Source organism: Zootoca vivipara, chromosome 13 (genome assembly GCF_963506605.1).
Source record: "Zootoca vivipara chromosome 13, rZooViv1.1, whole genome shotgun sequence".
NCBI lineage: Eukaryota > Metazoa > Chordata > Lepidosauria > Squamata > Lacertidae > Zootoca > Zootoca vivipara.
In genome coordinates this window covers 31,102,809-31,121,242 of record NC_083288.1, presented here as the reverse complement: position 1 = coordinate 31,121,242, position 18,434 = coordinate 31,102,809, and the positions used below count along the sequence as shown (strand labels likewise).

The window sequence follows — 18,434 nt, the reverse complement described above, 5'->3', positions numbered from 1 at the left end:
TCCTGCCCACTTTTTTCCTGCACTGCCACTACCACCTGATGTTGCCTAGAAGGGAGTGTGACCCTCAGGCTAAAAGAAGTTCCTCACCCCTGGCTTAGTAGAAACCCTGCTGCAGGACTGTATTAAGAGTCCTACCAGGGAGCTGTATATAACCCCATTAGACATGCCTGTTAGTTGCCTCCCACAGTTTGTACACCAACAGGGGCTTCATTCAGGTAATCTCCTGTTGTGTTTAATAGTTGTGTGAGAGGGGGGGAAGCAAGGACAGCTCCTTCCCCGCCCCCCATTGCCATGCCTGCCATTCTCCATGAGTTGGAGGGATAGCTTCTCTTCGGGATGTAGAACCTGATGTCACGGGGCTGTATGCCAGGAACAGCGCATGAGCAGAGAAGACTTCCTGCCTCAAAAGTTCGCCCTCCAACTAACTCTTTGCTTCTGTCTCACTTGACCCCCATGGGAATGGTTGAGGGAACTAGCACTCTTCTTCCTCTGTGCATGTGGGCTCGGGACAAGGAGAGCGCCTGAATAGGGCTTGTGTAGGACCTGAATACAGTACACGGGGTTCAGCTAACAACCTTCCTGGCAAAGCCACAGTGCATGGCTGGTGGCCTCTGTTTGGCTCGGTGGGTGCTGTCCCGGACTATCATCTGTAACCATTAGTCGCCGCTTCCCTCTTTGGGCTTGTGGCAGCCTTGCCAGCAAGTCTTAAATCTAGGCTCCTGGTTGCTTGCCTCTCTTCTGAACTGTTTCTTTCATCTCCACCTTTTACCCTTTTCACGCCTGTGTTATTGCCTTTGAGGGAAGGAGTATCTGCGGGTGCCAAATCACTCAACCTTTCTCTGAGTGTCCAATTGCTTTTGAATACATTGAGTTCCCTTGTGTGCTATAAGAGAAAGCCTTAGCTGGAAGGGCTTGTAGAATAAACAAGGAACTTTGAGAGAGAGAGAAAGAGAGAGAAGAAATGTGATTGTTTTGAATATTGGCCCAGGTTTCTCCCAGTGTATCATGGGAATGATAAGGTGGAGACGATCAGTTCTCTGACACTGAATTCTGCACTTGTTCTGGAATGTTGTGGGCAGTGTTTTGTTTTTAACGCAGCGAGTGCCAGCATAGTCTTCACTTATGAGTCATACCGCCTGACCTTGCACACGCTTCAGATGTATTTCAAGATTACAACATAGCTTGGAGATGATTTGTACATTAAGAAAAAGCACAGAGGAAAGCAGATTATAATTTATGTCATTTCATAAAATTCCAAATTGGGATGAGAAGAAAATGAACCCTGTATAACTCAAAGCCACAAATAATCTATCTTACTTGGCATATTCCTGGACTGGGCTTTACCATATAAACAGCATGTTCTGGGGTTTGATTCCTAACTCACATTTAAACCATGGTTTGGCTACTATTCTCAATTTTATCTTGAGAGCCTTGGAAGGGATGCTGATTTTAATCTACAGGTCAAAAAAAGAGAGAGTTGCCTCTTGAAGTAGTTGTAGGGACAGAGTAAGCAACTAGTGATCTTGATGGTCTTGGCGGGTACTTGGGCAGTGCAAAAAAAGTGAGCATCCCATGAATCTTCTTTAAAACACAACACCAAGGTTCTAGTCCTCAAGGCTGAGAAGATAGGCATGAGAATAGAAGGGTCAGAAAATCAGAAGTTGGGGGTGGTGGAATAGAAGAGAAGAATATTAACATTTTTTAAATCACACTGGTAGCTGGGTCTTTAACAGTATCATGATGTGCAGATAATAAAAGGGAGATAATATTTTATCTCTGTACTGTGATAAGGTGATTATATATTGCTGTGCTGTGTTGCTGTGTTGTGTTGTGTTGTGTTGCTGTGTTGGCAATGCTAGGGACTCAAGTTTTGAGCAGAGGTTCTAGCAGCCAGGATGGGCCATGGCACATGCATAGTAATTTTCACCACACCATAACTAGCATAAGTAGAATAAACTCTGCAAAATAAGCGAAAATATCCAGTTTTGTGTGCACGCATGTAATTTTCATTTCCCGCTCCTTGTTTTTAACCACACACCACACACAGCCTCAGATGTATGGGAAAGCAACAAGTGACTTGGCCCTGAGTGGTGTTTTGTCTTGGCCTATTTCTCTGCTGTCTCTGAACCCAGTCTCAGCCCTGTCCCTTGAGGTACCCTAATTTAAAAAGTGCAAACAAACTAGGTTTGAACCTATGTCTTTACTCATGCACTGAATGTTTTCTGTGCAGACACAGCTGCTATGATCAGGATACACTGGAAGCCTGGAAGTGTTGGGGGGGGGGACTAGGATCACAGCAACCAGCTCCCTCCCTACCCTCATGTTGATTGTGCCTTACACATAGAATCTATGCGTGCAAAATCTTTATGAACATGCGATGTGCAACACCTGCATTTAGCTGGATCCCAGATTTCACAGAGGAAGCCCACACATATACAATCAGTTTGCGAGTTACAAGGAACCATCTAAGCACAGAAGTCAGAGATGGGGCCACTACCACTTATGACCTGACCTCTCCCTCCATGCACTCAGCATAAGTCTGGTTCTGGTTTTCTGCACTGGGTTTTGGTCTAGCCCTGTGGTGTCACATTTGCTCACCCTTCTTTCTTTCTATCTCTCTTTTCCCCCTTCCACAGAAGCACACAGTGGAGACACCTTATGGGATTGTGACAATCACCATCCATGGGACACCCAAGCCCAAACGTCCAGCCATCCTCACCTACCATGATGTGGGACAAAACCGTAAGACTGGAGCACCCACTTGGTTGGGGCAGGAGGGAGGGCAGGTTGGGGTTTTTCCAAACGGTACAACTTGGAAAGAGAGAACTAGGCAATTTGCCCTTACAGTCCGGTTCGTAGAACGTTTGCTTCAAGGATCTTGCCATTCTGGAAGAATCCCAAGAACTTTTTGGTTTGGTGGGGTCAGGAAGTCCCAAAACATATTCACACCTATGCAACACACACACAGGGTCTCCTATTGTGTGGAGGTTCCTTGGTATTGTACCATTAGTGTGGGCAAACTTCAGGCTACAACCCCAAGATCCACCAATCACGTGCAAAATACGAGGGCAAACTTCAGGCTACAACCCCAAGATCCACCAATCACGTGCAAAATACGAGGGCCTATTTGGAGAATACTATAAACAGATGCCAAGGCCTATTTGTACCTGCTGCCCCCTGTGAAAAAACATTGGGAAGACCTGTGTGTACATGCACAAACCTACATCAAAGTTAGTGTGGATCAGATTAATGTAGGGAGGGAGAACCATTTGTGGACACTATACTTGAACAATGGGGAATCAAAAGCCTTTGCTCGCTGATTGCAAATCATCCTGCGATCTACTGGTGGATCCTAATTTGCCTTGATCTGCCTGCTCCCTGGGGATGGACTCTACCCCACCCATCACAATCAATCCTACAATAGCTGCTTGAGGACAAAGAACCAACACTTCCTTACAATGTAGAGGAGGGAGGGGGACCCTCAGGCCCAATGGGGGAGGGGCAAATACAGCCCCTCAGGACTCCCCCCCCCCGGACCACACCTCTCTTCGGCCACTCCCCTCACCACTGTCCTTGAGAGTTATTGGCTGGCTGGAATATGTCCCTGAACTCTGATCATGCCTTTGGGTTGCTTGAGGGCGGGGGTGTGGGGAGAAACATCTGTGAGCATGTTTCCACTCTCCTGTTCTAGAATACCAGATCTTTGTGGCCTTTGAGGATGCTCGAGTTTACGTTGTGGGCTTGCATGGTGGTCGACTCCCAAGCAAGTCGGTCGCACTGCCTCAGAGTCTGTCTGCAGGCATCTGACTGCTGCTGTCTTTGAAGTTTCCCACCCATCTCCTGCCTGCCTGCCTGCCTTCTGCCTTCTGCAACAGGCATTGAAAGCTGGAGGAGATAGAAAACACTCATCCAGGGGAGAAGGAGCTGCTGGATTTTGTTCTTTCTTTGTTTATCTCAATGTTATCTTTAGCAGCTAATTTCCCCTACTACTCTCCCTTCCAACTCCTAGAGAAAAATAGCCACCAAGTAGGGGAGATAAAACAAGGGGCAGAGAAATGCAGCCAGCAGCGCCTCCTCCAGCACGTGTGACATTTTTATTCCCTCTTAACCATTTCTGCTGGTCTGCGAGGGAGTCTCCCAAATTCCCCATGGAATGGTGGAGCCTGCTCTCTCAGGGTGAGTGTAATGTCTAGCCAAGTCCTTAGTTCCCGTCCTAGAAAACAGGAGTGATATGTGAATGGGAACGAAACATGGGGTGTCTTGCATTCTTTCCACAGCCAAGGGCCCATTTAAACTATCACTGCTAAGAAGAAGAAGAAAACTTGAGAAAAGCTTTCAGTCATGCAGCTTTGCATTTTGGTGCACTCTGGTCTACTTTCTCGTACCCCCAAAAGGCCTGCTTTTTATTCCCTAACTCTTTTTTTTTAAAGTGGATTCATACCTTGACGTTAGAAATGCCAGATTCCATTCTAAAACTTTAATGTGACATTTTAAACATTGTCCTATTTATCTTTAATGTTTCCCGAGTGATCTGTGCTCTGCTCCAGAATTTCCCACCATCCTTTGAGGCCACTCATCACCTGGTTTGGAAAGCATCTAGACCAGCCTTTCCCATCATGTTCCCTAGACCAGCCTTTCCCATCCCAGCTGTGCTTCCATGGCTGTGCTGGCTGGGGCTGATGGCAGTTGTAGTCCACAACATCTGGAGGGCACCAGGTTGGAGAAATCTGGCCTAGAAGGCTCTCCATCTCTGCAAAAGCTTTCACCTTTGTTAAGGAGAACATAAGAGCTCTCTCCTATTCAAGGTTGCTTGCTTGCCCTTTTGCCAGGCCCGCTGAAGACATTCTGATCCCTTAGACTGCAGCCCTTAGGATACTTACCTAGGAAAAAAGCCTCACTGAACCAAGTGGGATTTACTTCTGAGTACAGTGGTACCTTGATTGTCAAACTTAATCCATTCCGGGAGTCCGTTCGACTCCCAAAACAGTTCAGAAACCAAGGCGCGGCTTTTGATTGGCTGCAGGAGCTTCCTGCACTGAATCGGAAGCCACGTCGGACATTCGGCTTCCAAAAGGCGTTTGCAAACCGGAACACTCACTTCTGGGTTTGTGACATCCGTGAGCCAAAACGTCCGAGCACGAAGGCGTTCTACAACCAAGGTACGACTGTAAACTTGCATAGGCTTGCATGGTAAGGCGAGGTATCCAAATAGCACCTCCCCGTGTAAAAAAACAACAGTCAGTTTGCTGCCCTGTTTACTGACTCCTGGAGCAAGACGGCAGCTTCTGTCTAGATTTGGCACCTCGCCAGTCTTGACGGCACTACCGCTTGGCCTTCTGCAGCCTGACACCCACTTCTTCTGTCTCCCCACCCCCACCCCAGATCTTTCGTGCTTCGACACCCTCTTCCACTTTGAGGACATGCAAGAGATCATAAAGAACTTCGTGGTGATACATGTGGACGCGCCTGGCATGGAGGAGGGGGCCCCGGCCTTCCCTCTGGGGTGAGCCTTGCAGCCTCCATTCCTGCCCCACCCGCATCGTTGGGTGTGATGGGGACAAGAGCCTAGCAGTCTAACACAGCCCCTGCTCTCTGCTCTCTTCCTAGGTACCAGTATCCCTCGCTGGACCAGCTGGCTGACATGATCCCGTGCATCTTGCAATATGTGAAGTGAGTCGGGGCGAGGTCACACGGGTGGGTGGCTTGCGACAACAACCCGTGACGGGGTCACCTGTCAGCCTTCTCAAACAAGGGTTCTTCGCCCTGGAGTGAAAAATCAGAAAAGGCACAGCCTTGTATTCACATCAAATTAACAAAACATAGCACAGAAACAGCTTGGGGGCAGGGTTAAAACCCGGAAGATTCTACCACCTCCTAGCCTGTTGGTTCAGTTGCTACCTCATTCCCTGAAAGGGGTTCAGTGCCTTTCACAGGTGTTAGGCAGGCAGGAATTTAGCTCTCACACATTCTTTATTACGGTCCAAAGAACTGCAAAAACAGTTTCAAAAGCAAAGTACAGCAGAAATACAGAAAAGGCACTACTAGGCAGTCACTGTGTTTTATCCAAGACATGTTGATTTCTAATTCTTACTACCCCCGAAAGAAATTTTGCCACAGCCAGGGTTATATCATTTTTCTTATCTTGAGTTAAAAGATATCGGAGTTTCCAGGTAAATTTACCAATAAGGGCTTAATTCGTTGGTTTCTGGCTTGCTTATATACCCCGCAGTATAGTAAATTATGTTTCATGCAACCAACAGCCTGAGAACATAGATTTAGCAACCACAGGTTTATTTTCCCATCCGGCTTATTAACTACAGTGGTACCTCGACTTATGAATAACTTGACTAACGAATGTTTCGAGTTACGAACGGAGCTCCGTCCGTTCGGAATGGATTAAATTTGTAAGTCGAGGGACCACTGTACAGTGTGGTATAGTGGTTAAGAGCGGTAGACTCGTAATCTGGGGAACTGGGTTCGTGTCTCTGCTCCTCCACATGCAGCTGCTGGGTGACCTTGGGCTAGTCACACTTCTTTGAAGTCTCTCAGCCCCACTCTCCTCACAGAGTGTTTGTTGTGGGGGAGGAAGGGAAAGGAGAATGTTAGCCGCTTTGAGACTCCCTTCGGGTAGTGATAAAGCGGGATATCAAATCCAAACTTCTTCTCTTCTTCTTCTTTTCTTTTCTTTTCTTTTCTTTTCTTTTCTTTTCTTTTCTCTCGCCCTTCCAGTCACCACCAGCCAGGGGTTATTTTAACAATTTAAACTCCAAACTTGCTCCATACCCCCTTTTCCCCTCCATTCCCCAGACCCCATAGCACTCCAAAACCTGGGGACACGGTCCAGGAGCCCTGGCTGGCTCCAAGTATTCCTCATTTTAATCCTTAAAACCCAGACTGTTCCTAGACACTTCACTAGTTCCTAGTTCCATGAAACCCTGAGGAGCTAAGGATAAGCCCCTCCTCTCTGTTCTCCTTTGTACTCTCAATCCAGGGGGGAAGAAAACACATCACCTGCCCCCCAGCTGTTTCCTGCCTATTCCTAACACCCTGGAGGTAAAGATGGGAAACTGTGCCCCTTCTTCTAAGCCTACCAAAGCAGGATTCCTTCTTGGGTATTTCCCGTTATTATCATTCTTCCAGAGCGATAGCCAGCCACATGTGTCTGTTACAGGAAATGCAAGCGTCTTTTGGCATCTTGAACACTAACAGAGTGATTATGGCCTAGGCTTCCCACCTTTTCATCATGATGTGTTATATTCGGTTTGGCAGACAGATACATATATAGAGACAGATAAATATAGATAGATAGCTGAACACGCACTTAACACGTGGGAGAAAGAGAGGGGGAAGGGAATTGGAGCCTGGGGGGCCATGAAAACATGAGGCACACAGTCTGTGCCATTTCGAAGTGTTCACTTTAGAGAAACTTCCAAAGGCACAAGATAAGCAAAAGGTTGGGGCCCACTTCTGCTCCCAAGCGCCAGAAATGTGCCAGGCAGCTCCTGCTCCTTTGCGGATTTTGAAACTGGTCTCTTTCTCCCTCCTCTAGCTTCACCAGCATCATCGGAATTGGAGTCGGAGCCGGCGCCTACATCCTGGCACGCTACAGCGTAAGTGGGTGGGGGGACCCATGAGTGGTGGTCGGATTAAGTAAATGTTCTCTATAACAACCACAGAGCAGCGTTCTTGTTGTTTCCTGAGCTGAAGTACAGAGGAAGGATGGGCCCAACATTGGATTCCAGCGAGTGTGATGTGCTGCAGTAATTAAGAAAATTAGCTGAGAGACAGGAAATTCCTGTTTCAAATCCCAGGGGAGGCATGAACTTGTGTGGTGAAATTACATAAGTGGCTCTCTCTTAGAGGGCAAGACTTTGCCACAGAATGAATGGGGAAACTTTGTTCTGATGTTATCAATTGATTTGTTTCAGAGAGGCCAGATCTGCATGTGTGCTACCAGCTCCCTTTAAAAAAATATATTTTTATCTTCACACCAACCTGTGAGGTAGATTAGACTGAAAGGGAGTACTTGTCCCAAAGTCACCCAGTAAACTTCATGGCTGAGCAGGGATTTGAACCTCAGGCTTAGCCTGATGCTCCAAACATACCACCCTATCTCTCTGGTTTCAGTAAGGATTGCTGCAATACACACAGCAACTCAAATATGTGTCAAAAGCTATTTATGAGAGCTACTGTGACAAAGAGGAAGAGAGGACAAGCAATGCTCTGGTTCAGATCTCACTTCAGCCAGAACCAAAAGGGGGGGGTGAGTTTAGCATAAGCAGAGCCAGTTGGATCAGGCCAAGGGTTCTGCAAATGCCATATTTCCTTCCCTGGCCAGCCAGCTGCCTCTGAGGCACTGAGAAGCCTCTGTTTTAGGTCCATGAGATTATACATAAGCGGTATGGTGAGCGCCATGCGAACATTTTATCCACTAGTCACGAGTGTTATTATGATCTTTCCACAGCTCTCTCATGCAGACACCGTGGAGGGTTTGGTTCTGGTCAACATTGACCCCAATGCCAAGGGCTGGATGGACTGGGCTGCTCACAAGGTGAGACTGGGAAAGTGAAGGGGCTTACCACTGTGTAATGGGCCTAGTAATCAATTGCAGATGAAGTGAAGGGGTCTGATGCAGCTTTTGCTCACTTGGTGTCCTCCAGATAATTAGGATTGGAGCTCCCATCATTCCTGACCATTGCCATGCTGGCTGGGATGATGGGAATTGTAGTCTAGACATTCGGACAGCTCACAGTTGTGGCAGGCTGGTCCAATGGGCACTTGAATCGTTGTTCTTATTTCTACAACAGCTAACACAACCTATTCTTTGACTGTTTGTAATGACAAATAAACAAAGAAAGCCCATAAACATTGGTGTTGGTGCCAGTTACCCATCACTATCTAGAAATTCATTTCAGTCTATCAGCCTCTCAGCTGCAGGCACTTCTAGACTGTTGCACTTTTGCGGATGGGATTCAACCACATACCAGCAAATTGAGGTCATGAAATTAAAGTGGCACTCCTGCACAACAAGCCCATTTCCAGAGGGGAGGGGAGGAGAGAGATGTTGTGCTAAAGAAAGTTCATGAGAGGCTTAATTGATTGTTATTGTTATAATTTGGCTATTATTGGGGTATATTGGGGAACTAATTTGAAAAAAAAGAAAGTGATGAGAAGATGCAACTGGAAAGTGGAGTATAACAGTTACTATATGGGATGTATAATCTCCCCACAAACAAATGAATGCTCAACAGTTGCTTGACATTTAATCACGTCCCCACAAACTTTGTTCAACAAACCAAGATGCATGCTCCGTAAACATGTTGTCTGAAAGCAACCTCCATTTCTACTCTTCTTCCTCTGTCCGCTGCCCTGTTTTATGTGCTTGCACAGGGGTCGGCAAGGTTTACCTCGCCTGGGTCGGTTCACTCCAGCAGAGATCCCTTTGTGGGCTGGATGCGCGCCCACAATTTCCAGCGTCTGCACAGATGCGATTTCCGGCACTACGGAAGCGAGTTCCTGCACCGTGCTGCGTGGGGGGACTCACTGAGCGGGCAGCTCAGTTCGGGGGTGGCTCGGGGGCCGGTTAAATGACCCCCGTGGGCCGCTTGTGGCCCATGGGCCTTAGGTTGCCTACCCTGTCTCCCTCCCTCTCTCCCCCTTTTTTTCCCTCTAGTTTCTCTTCAACTCTTTCTTCGCCCTCTTTCACCAAGCGCTTTACTTCCCGCCCCGCACCCCCAAATTTTCCTCAATATTCTATGTTACTTCATTTGAATATAAGCAAACATAAATTGGCACATTTCCTAGAATTTAAAAGGGTTTATATGGCTCCACATTTGGCCCAAGTTTATCGAAGACCCAGATGTGCAACCTACTCCTCCCGCAAACTACCTAAAGGGCAGGATGCTTAGACAATTCTGGCCAGGTAGCACCACCTGGCTAACCTTGCTGGTGAGTCTCCTCTTTCCCAATTTTTGACTCTGTGAACTTGGGAGATAGGAAAGGTAAAGGCTGATTTCTAAAGGGAAAAAAATGCATAAAAGCTATCCCTCTCACATGATCTCAATGGGATACAGTAATTCAGCAGTGGAAGAAAATGCATTCTGCATATTCTCAGAAGCACTTAATTCACTCAGAAGCTTTGCGTGTTCCAGGATGAAACTGAAAAGAGATTTTAGTTTTGAGCACTGGCTGAGCTCTGAAATACAATAGGTTCTCAGAAATCTCTGCTTTCCCTCTGGGGAGTAAGCCAATCTCCATACTGTAATTCTCATGCAGGTGCCACTCTGGCCCATTCAAACCAGTGTCTACTTTTGCATCTCCTCTGATCTCATTCTGTTTCTTTCTTCAGCTGACTGGCCTCACATCCTCCAACTCTGAGATGATTCTGCAACATCTCTTCAGCCAGGTAAGCATGTGCAGGAGGGGAGAAGGGCTACAGTAGTTGGTGCATGGAGAGTGTGTCAGAGATAAAATGTACCAGGGATGCCCCCCTCTGTCTGAGAAGGTGCTCTCTAGTGATGAGACAGCGTTTGCCAACCTGGTACCCTCCAGATTATTTGAACTGCAAGTCCTATCGGCCTCAGTCAGCACAGCCATGCTGTCTGGAGTGGATTGGACCTGTAGCCCAAAACCTTTGGAGCACAGCAGACTGGCAAAAGTTTGTGTCGGATCAAGCTGAAACCATTCTTTAAAATTCATGGATTTAGAACTTGATGGATTTTTTTATTATTATTGATTAAAAAATAGTGTCATACTTTAAATCCACTTTTTGCTATATGTACATTACCCCGTATTTGTATGGACAGCTCTTTATCTGTATATAATAAGCATGGTTAGAATTGGCCACCTTTATAACATAAATAAAACAACAAGACATCGTCATGGAGTCAGTATAGAAGCAGCTAAAACAATAAGGCAGACTATGTGAACTGTTAAAATGGCTGGGTAAATAAAATTTCAACCTGGCCCTGCAAATAATGTCAGCAACAGCCACACATCAGTACAGAAGGTATTCTGTATTATCTTTCCAACTATTTTCTCTCTTGTTTTGCAAAATTACCAGGAAATTACATGGTAGTGCTTTACCCCTGCACCTTATTCCAAACTATGTAATTTTTCTATAGTGCTTGCATTTCCCTGGTTATCCTCACTGATTCTAATATTTGTGAGTTTTATGCCGATGTGTTTATTTTAATAACAAAAGTAATTGCACGTATAATGGTTGTGCATATCACTTTACAGAGTAATAAAACAAAAGAAGAAATCTCCATTTTTATTTTTTTTATTTTTTAAAAGCAGCCTCACCAGACCTATTCAGTGAACCCAAGGCCAACATATATTCATTTCGTTCCAACATTTAAATGTTAGGTACCACCACCACCCCATTTATATTCAGCTTGACTGGTATATTGGTAATAATTACTACAGTAATTATGCTATCAAACAGGGGTTTTTTTAAGCATTATGACCAAAAACCAGGAACTAAAATCTAAATTTCTAAAAAGTGGAGAAAGCAACGGAGGGAAGAAAGATGGAAAGGATGCACAAAACTGTAGAAAAAGACTAATGGGTGGAATAGCTTCTGCCTGTACATAAGTGGGTAGAAGGGATAGAAAATATGAAATGTCCTCTGTTCTTCTGGAAAAGATCCATTCAAATGAAGGGTGGGCACGCTCTGATAGCCCCCACTCTTCTCAATAGTGCTTGCTCAGGAGAACTTCCCACTTGACCCTAGCCTCAGTGGAGAAGCTGCCTTTGTCTTCAAAAACCACCATCTGGCTACCACTTCACTTTACCTCATGATTTCTTAAGTTGCTTTTAAAGATGGTTTTTCTTGTTTTGTCACTTATTGTTTGCCACCCTGGGCTCCTTTGGGAAAGAGGGCAGGATATAAATATAATAGAGAATAATAATATTGAGCCACTATGTGGGGAAATGGCTCTATGTGGGGAAATGCCAGCATAGTGCCCTTGTTTGAGTGAAGAACTGAGGAGCTCTGTTATCCATGTCACCATAGTGCCAACTGAACTGGGGTTCAGCAATGCCTAGCCCTGTGAGTGTGACACACACATTTTTCAGTTTTGCCAGGATTAGCAACCTTGGATGTTCAGAATCATGACTGGAGAACAAGGGAAAGAAGAAAGGCACATCGCAATGTCAGCTTCGGTTACCTCAACAATCACCATCTAAACTCGAGGGCCAGAGCACGGCCTGTTTTGCAAATTTGATGAAAATGAATGAAGATGGTTTTGCTTTCTCTAAACAAGGGGTGGCTGGAGTTGGTGTCCAATTAAGCATCTTAAAAAGAAAATAGTGTGGATTTGATGACAGGCCAGTGGTGTGTGTTTTTTTGGGGGGGGATGTTTGGCATCCTTTGCATTTTTGCAAAAAAATAAATAAATAAATGTAATTTACATTTGAGAGAAGTGATTGGGATTGCCAAATTCCCCAAAGAAAATATCTTGTGCCTGTTCCAATCTGTGGAAATCAGACAGCAGAGCTTTTCATAGCACAGAAATAAGCATTTCCATGTACTAATTACGGCATGGCTTAATTGAGTGGGATTAGGATATTGCATTAATGCCCCATTTATGTTCTTCCACAGGAGGAACTGTCTAAGAACACTGAGCTGGTGCAACATCAGAGGCACGTCCTGAGTAATGCAACCAATTTGCCCAATATCCACCTGTACTGGAGCAGCTACAACAGGTGTGTGGGGGGGCAGGACTTACCTGGGTGGGGACACAGCATCAGAGACCAGCGTGAGGGCTTGTCAAGGTTGTGTTGGCAGCAGCAAGCCAGAGCAAGGAAGATAGCTGTTGTGCAAGAAACAGATCCAGACTAAGCAGGAAGTCTTTTATTAGACCTCTTCCTGCCTAGGTACACCCAGTGGCCAGCGGTCTAGACACCAATAAGATTTTACTGCTCAGGAATATGTTCCCTCTGTAAATTCTTTTGAATTTAAACTGACATTTAATTTTCTTGTCAGTTATGTTGCTTTGTTGTTTTTTTAATTTATTTTTTTATAAATTTTTATTTTGAATTTTCATAATACAACAGAAAAAAGAAATAAAGAAATAAATATAAATATACTTCCTACTTCCAAAACAACATTTGATAATAAATATACAAATTATAATACAACTAAATACAAAGGGGAAAAAACTACCAAAACTACCAAACAAATCAAGATAATTAGTTCCTTCTCACCCTTCACCCTTCACCCTACACCCCCCCCGTGTGACATCCAGACTATTCACTATTTCGACATTGGTTTCCCAAAAGAATTTTTGTATACCTTTTTGGATATTTTATATCTTGATTATTTATATTACTTGAAGCCTTCACCTGTCTGCTAAGAGGTTGGCGTTTTCCACAAATTTCTTCTTATAACTATTGAATTTTTCCCAATCTTTATCGACTTTGTATTCAGGTATCCCTTTGATTTATCCTATTTTCCTTGCCATATTTTGATGTCTTATTAATTTGGTTTGCCAGTCTTCTATCTTTGGAATTTGTACACTTTTCCATCTCTTTACTATGAGAAGTCTAGCGGATGTGGTTGCATACATAATTAAACACTTGTCCCCTTGTCCCCTTGCTTTGAACATCTATTTTATGTTTTATCTTCTTCTGCTATGCTTGATTTTGGAATGTTTCATGCAATGTTTTAATTTAGGTTGTAAAGCACTTTGTGGTGTTCTTCTTAAAAATATAAAGTGGCATAGAAATGAAATGAATAACAGCAACAACAAAGTTGCAGGTGATAATAATACGTAACAATAAAATAGGTGCAGATTCCCTGCTCAAGCCCTGGTGGCCTCTAGTTCTCCAGCAGACTAGAGTTTAGCAATGTTAGGTAGTTGGCAGGGATATAAATATTAAGGTATCTAAATAAATAACTGGAACCAGGACTGGCGCAAGACATTTGCATGCACACACAATTCCACATATGGAGGTTAACTGGGCTGGCAATTCGATTTTGCTTAGCACTTCTAACAGTGCTATGGACTGAGGAAAGCAGGCTCATTGTGGCTGCACAGTGCTGGCTGCATAACAAGCAACAGAAGGGTACAACCAGGGGGTGCTCAGAATGATAATGCCCCCCCACCAGCATTTACCGCCTGAGGCAATTGCCTCATTCTGCCTAATGGCAAGCCCCCCTGTGACTGAATAATAATAATAATAATTTATTATTTATACCCCGCCCATCTGGCTGGGTTTCTCCAGCCACTCTGGGCGGCTTCCAACAGAATATTAAAATACAAGAATCTATTAAACATTAAAAGCTTCCCTAAACAGGGCTGCCTTCAGATGTCTTCTAAAAGTCTGGTTGTTGTTTTTCTCTTTGACATCTGCTGGGAGGGCGTTCCACAGGGCGGGTGCCACTACCGAGAAGGCCCTCTGCCTGGTTCCCTGTAACTTGGCTTCTCGCAACGAGGGAACCGCCAGAAGGCCCTCGGCGCTGGACCTCAGTGTCTGGGCAGAACGATGGGGGTGGAGACACTCCTTCAGGGGAAACACTCTTTAATTCCCACACAGCCTTTCCTCGAACTTCTGACAGCTACAAGTTTTCTGTTCGGTATTAACTGCTTGCTTTTTCTATTGAAAGAACTACTTGCCTTTAGAGAAGCACGCCCTGTGTGTTACAGCATGGATCACTGCTCTGAGCATGTCTCCTGACTGGAAGGCAGCAAGCCCAGGGCAGTGTGACTCATGCAAGGATGGAACGGGTGGTTCTGCTGCATCTCTTCTTCGGGGAATAGCCGAACATCCGTTCAGACTCAATGCTGAATCACAGTAGAATCGCCCGTCTCCATCTGAAATGGATTGGAAAGGGGTGGCTGTTTCCAAAGTTGAGGGAGCCCTTGGAGAAGTGCCACCTGGTGCCGTTCCACTCCTACAAGGTCTTGGGGATAGGGCCTCTGTGTGGCTAATTTTGTAGTTCTGGATGACGACCCTGTCTTTTATTTCACCATAACTCAACTTCCAGGGCACTGTTGTAAAAAGAGTTTGGGGAAAAACACAGCCCCCGTCTGGTGTCAGTATGAGTGTTTGTTTAAAGAGGGCCCAAAACAGGCACCCACAGTGATGCTGTGTACGCACCATACACTTATTTTAATTTAAATGTAAGTTGTGTTCTGCTGGTGTACCAGAGCTGAAAGGAGCCACTTGCTGAAACTGGGCCTGGGTAGATGTTTTAGGTTCACGGAAGCCCTTAATAATTTCCTTCAATCCTCATTTCCTCTCATGGAACACAGTTTAAGGAGTTGCCATTCTAATGAACTTGCTGCTTGTTGTTTTTTGTGTTTTTTTTTGCTCACTCATAAATTTAAGCTCATGCTTCTCAAAAAGGCTGCTCTGTTTAAAGGTTTTGACAATACGCTGGTGTGTATTATTTAAACATAAATCTGGTAAATGCTTTGAAGGTGTTTCCTGCTTGGCAGGGGGTTGGACCGGATGGCCCTTGTGGTCTCTTCCGACTCTATGATTCTATGATTCTATGAAATCAATGAACTGATGGACCGTTCAAGTCAAAAGGCAGATGACTGAAGCCTTTTTATTATTTCAGTCATACGTAAGCTGCATTGTGCGTGGTTGTGAAAAGACGGGATAATGATAAATAATAACTGCAGTTGTTTAGTCACTGCACCATTTGGTTGGCCCAGGGAAAGGGATGAGACACAGGGAGGAGTGTGTGTGTGTTGGGATTCTGCAGCAGCTCCAGGGGGGGTAGGGAGAATGCAGGATGTTATATTGGTGGTAGAATTCAATCTTCAGAAAATCTTAACTTTATGTATAAAAAGAAAAAGAAAGAAGCAAGTTCCCAGGCCTCATGGCTGCGAGGATATGTTTGAATGTCTGTTGGCAATGCCAAAGAGAAATCTCAGGTGCTGGAGGAGTGGCTGAATAAGATTTCCAGACATGAGGGTATGGCTTGCATACTTCTTTGCTTCGCCATATGACTAGTAAAAACAGAAAGACAAAGCAATCCCTTATCTAAAGCCTTGCAAGCCGGGATATAAGGTGGGAATAATGCTGCCCCCTACCCTGGGCTAGCTCCAGGTGAATGCAGCTGAGGGATCCAATATAGTATATATTAGGGATGGCATATTTTGAAGAGCAAAAAAGAGGATCCTATGACAGACACTCAAAGCAAATACAGTGTTCCCTCGACTTACGAACTTAATCCGTTCCAAATGCACATTCATAGGTCAAAAAGTTTGTAAGTTGAAGCGCGGCTTCCCATAGGAAAAGAAATATTACGAAAGATTCATAAGTTGAGGAAACCGCATTAAAAAATTCGTAAGTCGAGGGAACCGTATTAAAAACCGCCAATAGTTTCCGTTCGGATGTAGAAAAATTCGTGAGTGTGCGGCCATTTGTCCCTATCGTAAGTCGAAACCTACGGATGTTGAGTCATTTGTAAGTCGAGGGACCACTGTAAATGCAATTTGTCCCAAATTTTACCCCTGAAAAAGAGGACGTGGCCTGGAAAAAAGAGGACCCTTGGCTACCCTATTTTAAAAGCACATCGCTTCCACTGAAGAATCCTAGGAACTGTAGATGGTTAAGGGTGCTGGAAATTGTATCTTTGTGAGATGTAAACTACAGTTCCCAGGATTCTTTGGGGGGAAGCCATTCACTTTAAATGTATTTTGAATGCATGATGCGGATGTGACATGAGAGTCAGGGCTTCAGCATGCCACCCCCAAATGCCCCAGTGCCAACTTCCCACCCGTTGAGCAAAGCTCAGGGCTTCTACTGAGAGCAGTGTTCCTCTCCACTGGCAGAAGGAGATGGAAAAGGCAAGTAGTTGTGATTCCCCTTGCCCCTCCCTCCCCAGGAGTAAACATCAGGATCGTATCCTCAGTGATGCAAACTTTTTAAAAGAGTTGCAACTGAACAATGCAAAATAAGAGGATGATGCAAATTGCCATCAGGTTAGAGAATTACCATGCTCTGCTTGGTGTAGGGTGTAGATTGGCTGCAGAATTCGGACTGATTGTGCTGGGATTATTTTTTTTGTTTTCTTCGTATTTCACCAGTACGCTTGGTCCTGAAAGGAGGCAAGGTTGCCAACCTCTGGGTTAGAAGGAGATTTATGTGCCTTCAACAATTGTATGGAGAGGAGATGTTTGGAAGGGCCACAGTGAAAGGAGCACTTTTTTGAAGTGCAGGGGTTGGCAACTCTTAAGACCTAGAGTTATATAACAAGGGAGACCAGCATATGGAGAGCCCAGTGATGGTATTGGTATGCAGGGGCAGGGAGCGGGTTGCATAAGAAGGTCTTTGTTTAGGAGGCTGGGGGGAAAAAAATAAGCTTACAATTCCCTTCTTTCCCCCCTTACAGCCGCCGAGACCTGAGCTTGGAGCGCGGAGGAGACATCACTTTCAAGTGAGTGCCAGCCAGCCCCTGCATTTTCTTTCACACATTTGTGTCCTAAAGTTGCCACCTTTGCTTCTGGTAGGCCTCACATGCTGTCAGCAGCAAAGGGAATTGGTTTTTAAAAATACAGATTAGAGGTTCGGGTTGATACTTGACGCACAGTTCATCCTAACACAACACTGAAAAAGATGCACGTTAAGAGGGTTGCCAGCTGAACAGGAAAACTGGTCTGGCCTGCTCTTGTGCCTTTGAACAGCAGCTTGGGATGCTAGCAGTGCAGCTATTCATGAAACTGGATATGAAAATTATTACCTTCTAAAGCCTGCAGATGAAGCATTGCTTAAAGCAGTGTTTCCCAACCTTGTGCCTCCAGCTGTTTTCGGACTACAATTCCCATCATTCCTGACCACTGGTCTTGCTAGCTAGGGATGATGGGAGTTGTAGTCCAAAAACAGCTGGAGGCACAAGGTTGGGAAACACTGGCTTAAAGGCATAGGAACAGTGGTAAGTTGAAAAATTAGCAATTAGTAAAACCTCCATGAACCTCCGCCTCGTCTAGCGTCCATTCTGGCGAACATCTGCGGCAAACCCAGAAGTACCGGAACGGGTTACTTCTGGGTTTGCAGCTGGCGCATGCGCAGAAGCACTAGATTGCGCTTCGCGCATGCGCAGAAGCTCAAACCACTCCGCGCGCACAGACGCAGCACTTTGCCTTGCGTCCTCTACGGCTAGCGGCCGGGGCTCCGGAACGGATCCCGGTCAAAAACAAGATACAACTGTACTTTTAAAGCACTTCTGCATTCAAACCTATATAAGTAATTTAGAATCTCTAGGAGGAAAAGCTGGAAGAGCAGTGCCTTCCCACCTATTCCTGCATTGCTTCTCATCCTCATTAATCTTATTTTAGATTAATTAGTGACAAGCTTGCTCTGTTTTCCCAGCAATTCTCCCCCCCCCCTTTACACTCTGAAACTTCAGGGACTGGCTTGCATGATTAATTAATCGAAAATAAAAGGTGTGACCTTGTGAATAACTCCCAGGGTGG

General features: G+C 45.1%; 1 protein-coding gene across 5 annotated transcripts in view; it reads left to right on the top strand.

Annotated features, from left to right (window-relative positions):
• Window positions 1–18,434, top strand: part of NDRG2 (NDRG family member 2) — a 44,493-nt gene that overhangs the window by 16,336 nt on the left and 9,723 nt on the right. For 4 of the 5 annotated variants that reach the window (XM_035134313.2, XM_035134311.2, XM_035134312.2 and 1 more), the window contains 8 exons: window positions 2,637–2,742; window positions 5,383–5,503; window positions 5,608–5,670; window positions 7,550–7,610; window positions 8,465–8,551; window positions 10,349–10,405; window positions 12,605–12,708; window positions 17,354–17,398. In XM_035134313.2, the coding sequence (XP_034990204.1) occupies window positions 2,637–2,742; window positions 5,383–5,503; window positions 5,608–5,670; window positions 7,550–7,610; window positions 8,465–8,551; window positions 10,349–10,405; window positions 12,605–12,708; window positions 17,354–17,398 (644 nt within the window). Of the gene's footprint in view, window positions 1–2,636; window positions 2,743–5,382; window positions 5,504–5,607; window positions 5,671–7,549; window positions 7,611–8,464; window positions 8,552–10,348; window positions 10,406–12,604; window positions 12,709–17,353; window positions 17,399–18,434 lie in introns of those variants that run through there. The other variant, XM_035134315.2, reaches the window with a different exon arrangement.